Consider the following 9,468-nt stretch of genomic DNA (forward strand, 5'->3'; position numbering starts at 1 on the left):
GCCTATGTACCTTTGCGGTTTTAGCTCTAGGCACTTAAGTACATTTGTGAATCTGGCCCATTCATTTTTGTCAACCAATCAGGCTATCAATAACACACACACACAGAGCAAACTACATTTTGTGACAGTCAAAAAATTCATAGAAATTCAGATTTTCTATTTTTAACACATACTGTTTTACTGTATATGACAGCATCTGTGGTCTGGGAGATCATATTCTGGACTTTGAGCCCCCAGTATTCAGGCACAACAACATATGTTTAGGACAGTGGGTCAGCCTTAATAACCTGGAATGAAATTGGTTTTGCTGGTAGGAGTAGCAACCAGAATCAAGAATGGTATGTCACTTGCTGTACACCAGTCTTAAATCATTAGAATAGACATTAACATTTTCGTGTATAAGAAACAGGTGCAAGCAAAAACCTTTGTAGCTCTTTTGCTACATTCTTGGTTTCTCTAGTGTCCCACACTTCCCCCAGAAGCCTAGAAGATGTCCTTTTCTACTTAAAAGTAACACTCTCTAGAGGAGATGCAGCAATGACTTTTCCCCAGGCTTGGAAGACATTTTTTTAAATCTGTGGGAAATTATCAAGGGCTTTTAAAAATAAATATGTTCAACGCCCATCCTCTCCTCACAAAACCCTCTGCTCTTTTGAAATGGTGCATTGGGGTCATGTCTGTTCACCAGCAGGCTAATATTACTTCCAGTTTTAAAAGCGATTACTTCTTTTAACTTTGTGGTGGTTCTTACGGTACCACTGCTCCAACGTCAGGTTTCAAACATCAACCTACATATCTCTCAGAAGAGAAAGTGATTTCATGGGTTCAGGGACCTTCAAAGAAATTATTTATAAATGGAAATGAGTCTGCTGAAAACTAGCCTTATTGCACAACATTATTTCAACAATTAGGGAAAGTTACCTGCCAAAAGCCTTAGAAACAAAAACTGAATTAATCCATTAATATCTTCAAGAGATGTTTACATTTGCATTAATCTTTCATTGTACTTTCAGTAAGTAATTCATCATTATTTTCTTCCTGAATACTTAAACATTCCTTTTGGAAATACCCTTGGTTTCATTAGGTTGTAAACTGCTCCATCTTGTGGCAAAAGAGTGGTACTAATGGAGAGCAGAAAATGTCTCATCCTCATACAGTTCTGCATTAGGAATCAGTACTTCCCTACAGAGAAATGTGAAAGTTACTGGAACTTGACTCTAATGAACATTAATTTTGTCTTGGAGTAAAGCTAATATTTGCTGTGTCAACATCTGTTTGTTCCCCTCCCCCACCTTCTGAGGGTAGGTTCAGGAAGGGTTGGAAAAGGCTGTTTGTTACCGATACATTGTTAAGCAGAAGGCATGCCAAGCACATTTATACTTTTAGGCCCAGAGTCAGGAAAACCATCAGGCATATTCTTAAATTTAAGCATCTGCTGAAGTACCTTTCCTGAATAAGGATGCTTTCCTGAATTAAAACTTCTCTTTTTCCCCATCAGTTTAAAATATTTTCACTCTGTGATTTCAGTTCAGCAAGCAAAAGACAGGCAGTGGCAGCAACACTGGCTCCATGGATTTGAAGGGGAGGGATTGAATACAGTGGGAAAGTTTAATGCTGAGTTACATAAACTGAGTAAATAGGCCTTTTTCTGAAGTGAAAGAGTTTTCCTCATTACCACGGATGCGATTTTGTCACAGTAAAATTAGGCAAAATTCACAGAATAGTCATGGTAAAAATGTACAAAATCAGGGTATGGTCACAGTGGGGCTGAAGCCGGAGCCCGAGCAGGGCGGAAGCCAAAGCCGAAGCAATTGTGGACATCTGTTAAAGTAATGGAATCCATGACCTCTATGAGCAAATCATATCCTTACCCATTACCTATGTGCATCTGTGCCAAAGGAAAAACAATAGTTACAGTAACTGTGGCTCTTTGAGAGGTTTGTGTCTGCATGGATGCCATTCTCAGTGTGCATGTGCCTCATACATATGGAACAGGAATCTTTTGAATAGCAGTGTCCATTGGGGCCATGCCTGTGGCCAACTTGTTCTCCTAGCCCCCCCAAGGGCATAAAGAGCAGAGCAGGCACAAACATTCTTGTTCCTTCACCAATTCAGAATCCCAGGAGACACAGATTCCAAAGAAGCAAAGATGGAGGGTGTGTCTGATGGGTCTCAGGGAGCCCAGGACTGAGACACACCTTGTTACCCCCCTGCCTCCAGCAAAACGGAGAATTGCTTGTGTTTAACTGGATGTCAGCTCCCTGACATCACCAGCCTGTTAGCCACCCAAACACTCTCCTCTGGGCAATGCCAGCTCTTCCTTCGCTTTGCAAGTTAACAGTAGGTGTACCCCAGTCCCTGAGTCCTTTGAAGCGTTCCTCCGTAGTGTCCAACCCCTTCTCCACTGAACACTCACATATATGCCAGGTCTTGGACAACCTCTGGGAAGAGATTAACTGACTTTCACAGCCTTCCCCAATGCCACAAATAAATTTCCTGAATGGGTTTATCCTGTCTAAACACTAATGAAGGGGTCTTGAGCCAAAGTGTAGCCCTTAGATTTTCCCAGATTTGAGTGGGGTTTGGGGAAGAAAATGGACAGATTGATGGTTTGGTTTAAATGAAAATCAGACACCATCTTGGTAAGAAACTTAGCTTTGGGCCTCAGCACTACCTTATCTCCAGTGGTTAATTTGTGCCAGGACTTGCCAGGGCTGAGCCTGGCACCTCAAGGCTTGGCAGTTCATAGCCCTGGCACTTATGGGCTTGTTACATCAGTTATGAATGTAAAAAATAATTGCTTGAGCCCCGGCACCTCTTTCATTACAAGTTAAGCACTGCTTATCTCTGTGGCAGATAGTATAAAAAGAGTCTGCAATTAGTGCTTGAATTTTGCTAACCCTCCTAGCTGAGGAGATAGCTACCAGAAAGGTGGTTTTGAGTATGAGGTGGTGCAGAGAGCACATGGGTAAGTGTTTGTGGGGCGGGGAGGGGGAGATGGGGATGGGGAGGTCTGTAAGAAAAACATTAAGGAGAAAGGGGAGGCTCCCAAATTGGGAAACAAGCATGAACCCATCCTTTTAGAGTTTTTTAAATTGTGGGATAAGAGAACCCTGCATAAGTTTGAAGGGGTGTGTGAGACATGCTGAAATGGCAACCAAATGGACCCAGATAGAGCTGGTGGTGTGGCCTGATATCTTGAACTAGAATATTTAATCCAGAATTTTAGGAATAGAGGCTTGAAATGGGGTGAGACCATGTTGTGAAGCCCTGCTGGAAGTAGATTGATCTTGGAGAGGGCTTCCTTCACTCTATAAGGATTTCTGAGATCTCTGTGGAACAATCCCTGTCTGTTGTACTCAGCCAGCCAACTTCCAGGCAGTCAGGTGTAAAGATGTGGGATCTGAATGGAAAACCTGTCATCAGTTCTGGTAGACTGGGGAGAGAATCAGCAACTGTGTGGACAGACCAGTTCTGAGAGTCAATGTCTTACCCAGTAAGGGGCTACCTGACCGTCAGGGAGAAGGGGAAGAAAAATACAAAGATCTTCAGACTCTTTGAAGGACCGTATGCATCGAGTCTTTAGGTGGCTTATGTTGGCTCCCCAACCTGCTGTGAAGGCAACTATAATAAGTATCATCATGGGGCTAGGGGTACAGAATGGTACCCCTTTGTAGACCATCTGGGGATTTGTCCAGCAGTCTAGGGAGGATAAAATAGGATTTGGTTTCATGAGATAAGTTGCCACATGGTGTTTGGTGGGCTGGTAAACAGACCTCAGTCAGCATTGGAGAAGGCAGAGGTGAAGTCTGGCAAGAGGTGTCACAATACCATGTGACGTAATAGTTTGAGGTATTTTCTTGCTATTGTTGCTGGGTTCTCCTTAACTATGGAGGCCAGGAACGTGATTGAAACCTGTCTAGACAGGGCTGGCTCTAGGTTTTTTGCCGCCCCCGGCAAAAAATTTGCTGCCCCAAGCTCCGAGAACGCAATTGCCAAAGCAAAAAAAAAAAAAGAATGGCCGGAATGCTGCCCCTGGAATTGTGCCGCCCCAAGTATGTGCTTGCTTTGCTGGTGCCTAGAGCCGGTCCTGTGTCTAGAGGAAGATATGCCTTTGCTGATTTGAAATGAGAAGAGCCCCTATAAATCCTCCGGACTGGGTTGAAGTAAAGGGATGATTGACTCTCAACACTAAGGCATGGAATAATTTGAGGACTGTAGACAGCACACTGGAAACTTCCTGTGTGGATTTCCCTCTCAGAAGCCATTCATCCAAGTATGAGTAGATGTGTCATCTCAGATGTGCCGCCACTATTGCCAAGCATTTTGTGAATATATTTGAGGCTTTAGACAGGCAGAAAGGCAGCACCTTGTATTTGGTAGTGTCCCACTAGAAACTGGCTGAATGAATAGCTAAAAGTGAAAATAAGCTTCCTGAAGGTCAAAAGCCATGGACTAATCCTTGAGCTTCTGTGAGCAGATGATGGAGGCTAGTGTCTATCATCCCCTGCCTCCATTTGAGTAAGTGTATAAATTTGTTTAGTTCCCTCAAGTCAAGGATAGGATACATTTCCCCTTTTCTTTTGCGAATAAGGGAGTAGTGACAATAGAAACCTTCCCTCTGAACTCCTGAGGTACTTCATCCAAGAACCACAAAAAATGTAAGCTACCCATTTCTCCCCTCAACTGTCCCTCATGAGATGGGGTCCTTTGGTGCCAGAAGGGACTTAGCTCCACACAGAGCAGGTGAGCCAAAGAATCAGTCCCACCGGCCTGTCCACAGTGATCAGGCTTCAGGACCTGTGGTTTAAAAGAATCAGAAGGCCTGTGGCTCTCTTTAAAACTTTTGTTCTTTCTAGTTCTGGGGAAGAGGATTGGTGCCGTGAATCACCCTTAGAGCACAGCTTAGATTTTCCCTGCCACAGTATGGTGGAGGCAGCACCAGTCCTTGGCACTGAACTCCCAGTCAAGGCCAAATTCAGTTTGGAGGCATAAGGACAGCTGCCTAAAGAAGTTGCTGGCCCCTTCTCAGTACCGGCAACAGGAGAGGCCCTTCCTGCAGGAGCATTGAAGGAATGGTATCACTGGGAAGAGAGTCCTTTTGGAGTCAGAAACATCTTTTGGAATCTGATGCTTCCCTTATGGACTGCTCCAGTAGGTAGAGCTTTAGCAAAGTATCTCCAGGGCAGCAAGTTGTGGTGGAGAAGGGCTGGTATACAAAGCAACAGCAATTTGTGCAATTCAATATAGATATTTTGTCTATTCACTCGTCTCTGATTTTGACTAAATATGTCCCATTTATTATTGAGCCCAACTGGTTAATCTTAGATCTATACACTCAGAAAGGCTAATGTATTGGTAACTGGTTAAAAGATAGGAAACAAATCGTAGGTATAAATGGTCAGTTTTCAGAATGGAGAGAGGTAAATAGTAGTGTCCCCCAGGGGTCTGTTCTGGGACCAGTGCTATTCAACATATTCATAAATGATCTGGAAAAAGGGGTAAACAGTGAGGTGGCAAAATTTCCAGATGATACAAAATTACTAAAGATAGTTAAGATCCAGGCAGACTGCGAAGAGCTACAAAAGGATCTCTCAAAACTGGGTGACTGGGCAACAAAATGGCAGATGAAATTTAATGTTGATAAATGCAAAGTAATGCACATTGGAAAGCATAATCCCAACTATACATATAAAATGATGGGGTCTAAATTAGCTGTTACCACTCAAGAAAGAGATCTTGGAGTCATTGTGGAAAGTTCTCTGAAAACATCCACTCAATGTGCAGCAGCAGTCAAAAAAGTGAACAGAATGTTGGGAATCATTAAGAAAGGGATAGATAAGACAGAAAATATCATGTTGCCTCTATATAAATCCATGGTACACCCACATCTTGAATACTGTGTGCAGATGTTGTCACCCTATCTCAAAAAAAGATATATTGGAATTGGAAAAGGTTCAGAAAAGGGCAACAAAAATTATTAGGGGTATGGAACAGCTTCCATATGAGAGATTAATAAGACTGGGACTTTCCAGTTTGGAAAAGAGATGGCTAAGGGGAGATATGATTGAGGTCTATGAAATCATGACTGGTGTAGAGACTGTAGATAAGGAAGTGTTGTTTACTATTTCTCATAACACAAGAACTAGGGGTCACCAAATGAAATTAATAGCAGGTTTAAAACAAATAAAAGGAAGTATTTCTTCCACAGACATTGCGTTGTGTGAACTCCTTGCCAGAGGATGTTGTGAAGGCCAAGACCATAACAGAGTTCAAAAAAGAACTAGATAAATTCATGGAGGATAGGTTCATCAATAGCGATTAGTCAAGATGGGCAGGAATGGTGTCCCTATCCTCTGTTTGCCAGAAGCTGGGAATGAGCAACAGGGGATGGATCACTTGATGATTACCTGTTCTGTTCATTCCCTCTGGGGCACCTGGCATTGGCCACTGTTGGAAGACAGGATACTGGGCTAGATGGACACCTTTGGTCTGACCCAGTAGGGCCGTTCTTATGTTCTACTGAGCTGAGATTTAGAAGTGGCTGCTCTTCCTGATGTTGCATGTTCTTGTGAGAGGGATCTCTGAAAAGAGACAGGGAAGGTGGGTGATGGTTTGGAATTGGAGGTAATATTTCATCTCTATGATTTCCAGGGCCCAGAAGTCTGTAGTGGTGGTGCTCCAAACATCATAGAAATGGTGTGTGTGTGTGTGGGGGGGGATAAAACACAAAAAAGTTACTTGTACAGTAACACTTGTTCCTCAATATGTGTTGTGCACTGCAGGTGTGTGGGCGCCCAATGTACTCGAAGTGGACTTTTGCCAGCAATACCAATGGATAGCACGTGTCCCTACTCTTTGTGTGTGCGCTGAGTTGAGGACATATAAAAGCAGCCTCCCTCTGTTTAATTGTATCATTGTATATCTCATGGTAAGTGTTTGAGATGGTGCCCAGATTGAAGAACCTCTTCCACTTTGCTACATATGCAGCTCTAGTGTATTGTTTTCTGCTGCTCATTAAGATGGCTTAGACATTTTGGAAGCATGACCTTTCCTGAGTATTCAACAGAGATCATCTGTTCAGCGAGGTGGAAAGATTGGAGGCTGGGATACAGACTTACCCTGGTTCTGAGTAGGAGAACCTTGTCTAGGGGCAAAGATATTCGTGACTTGATGTAGGTCCGTGAACCAGTACTGTCTTGGCCAACCTAGTGCCATTGGAATGGTCTACCTTATCCCTTTTCAGTACTCTTGGGATGAACTGAGCTGGTGGGAATGTATATTGGAGGTAGAGTGGACTGGGGAGAAAGAAGGCATCTGTAATAGAACCCAGGCTGCAGACCAACCCGGAACAAAATCTCTGTTGTTCAGGTTGGTTGCAAATAAATCTATTACTGTCTACCCCAACTGGTGGAAGATCTGGAAGAGTATTATCTTCCTGATTGACCACGCATGTTGGTATATGAAATCCCTGCTGAAGAGATCTGCAGTTGTGTTTCTCGTCCCTGGAAGGTGGAAAGTTTCAGAGATACCTCTTTTCTTATGTCTAATTTCTTGGGCTCCTTGTCTGAGTTGATTTTTGTTGACTTTGCTAAGACCTCCCAATTGGTGACAACTAGTGACCCCAAGGTGGGGTGCGTATAAAGTTCCCCGAAGCCCTAGAAAGGCACTTGATAGTGACGATCTTCCCCTTTTGATGTTAGTGCCAAAGCAGCAGGCATCTGCCAGAGCAATTTAGCTGGCTCTAAATGTCCCTTGGTGATAGGCATTGCAAGAGATCCAGGAACAAAGATGTACAGGATGTCTAGGAGCTTGTGTATTTTTCCTGGACCACCTCCACTGGAATCTTCGGTGTCCCAGCCCAATCAGGAGATGATATGGGAGCCAGCATGAGATTGTCCTCTGTCTGTGATTCCTCATGAGAGCCATTACCAGTCTATTCAGCTGACAGAAAGAGCAGATTGGGCTGGCTGTAAAGCTCCCCTGTGAGGTGGTGGTGAAGGGGATCTAGCGCTAGATTGGAATGTAGACATTACTGGGCTGCATCATGTTAGAAGACCAAAGACCTAGGTGTTCATAAGTATAAGGGACAGATTGGTCAAGGGGGAAGATAGTAGGGAGTACTCTCCTTCTTTGAGCTTCCACGTCCAGGGTAGTAAAACTCAGCCATCAGCTCCATCTCAAGTTTCTACTGGCCTGAATACTTAGACCCCAGGGAACAAACTAGTGAAACCTTACTACTGCCCTCTGAACCGGAGGACTAGAATGAATAATGCTGCCCCAGACTGCCCGTGTGCTGCTTCTGGTCAGTACTGCTGATGTGCTCAGTATCAGTGTAGGGCCAGCGATCGGTACTGAAGGATGTACCTTTATTATTGCAAATAGTGAGGAATCTGGTAGATATCAGTAGGTCTTTGGACTCCATATAGGATTTCGGGACCGAATCAGTTGGTGCTGAAGTCAGACAGGAAGATAGCATTGGTACCAGAATTGACAGTACTGGGGATCTTAGTACTTGGCAACTTTCGCAGTACCAAGGAAGTCGGTTTAGAGGCATGGTGACTGCTACCTGTCTGTATGCCAAAGGGATCCGTTTGGGACCTTGTACTATCCTTTTCAGTTGAGGATTGAGAGGATTTGTGGCTCCTAGAGGAAGGACCTGGTGAAAGAAACTTAGATTTCTTCTTTGTGTGTGCTCGGTGCTCTTTCCTTCCCATCCCCCGAGATTTTACTGGAGGAGGAGGATAGGTTTTTAGGAGCAACTCTTTCTACTTCCTAAGTAGAAGAGCTAGCGGGCATGCTTTTTGATGGTAAGTGCTTAGAAGTTTCTGCCCCAGGCATTCTGGGGTCTAAAGAGGGATGCACTGATCTCTCCCTCAAGAACATTTTCAGAGAAGACTCAGTAGCTCTCTGGATTCTCTTAGAAAAGGCTCTACATATGGCATCTCTCTCTGTTATGTGCTCCTCACTCAGGCGCAGTAAGCATCTGGTATGTCCATCATTAAGGGTATGTCTACACAGCAGCTGGGAGGTGTAATTATTTTGGCCTCATAGATCAGACAAAAGACTTTACAATTTTCAACTTTTAAAATCTTTTAACTGACTGCAACTTAAAAGAAATTCATTTTTTTAAAAAAAGAGGAAAAACACAGTAATTAGAAACCAAAAAATGTATTACCAGATATATTTACACAACAGTGATTGTAAAGAAATCATACAGTTGGTGATGTTTTGAAACTGTTGTAACACATAACTTAACATCTGCTCCAGTTAGACTCAGCGTTTTTTCCAGGTGAACTTCCTGCGGGCTCCCTCTTGACCAGGCTTCTTTCGTTCCCTGATACGTGGGTCAGGTGTCAGTAGTCCAGCTACAGGACAATATGAAGACAGTCATTTCATGAAGTACAGCATTCACTAATATTGTGTGTGTGTGTGTGTGTGTGTGTGTGTGTGTGTGTGTGTGTGTGT

At 43.5% G+C, this 9,468-nt stretch overlaps 1 protein-coding gene across 1 annotated transcript in view; it reads right to left on the bottom strand.

Moving 5' to 3' along the window:
- Window positions 1-9,158: 9,158 nt before the first annotated feature.
- Window positions 9,159-9,468, bottom strand: part of MRPS9 (mitochondrial ribosomal protein S9) — a 39,891-nt gene continuing 39,581 nt past the window's right edge. Inside the window, exon 11 of the mRNA XM_026657352.1 lies at window positions 9,159-9,368. Within this exon, the coding sequence (XP_026513137.1) occupies window positions 9,277-9,368 (92 nt within the window). The 3' untranslated portion in view covers window positions 9,159-9,276. The remainder of the gene's footprint in view (window positions 9,369-9,468) is intronic.

Source organism: Terrapene carolina, unplaced genomic scaffold (genome assembly GCF_002925995.2).
Source record: "Terrapene carolina triunguis isolate 2854851 unplaced genomic scaffold, T_m_triunguis-2.0 Scaffold21, whole genome shotgun sequence".
Classification (NCBI taxonomy): Eukaryota; Metazoa; Chordata; order Testudines; family Emydidae; genus Terrapene; species Terrapene triunguis.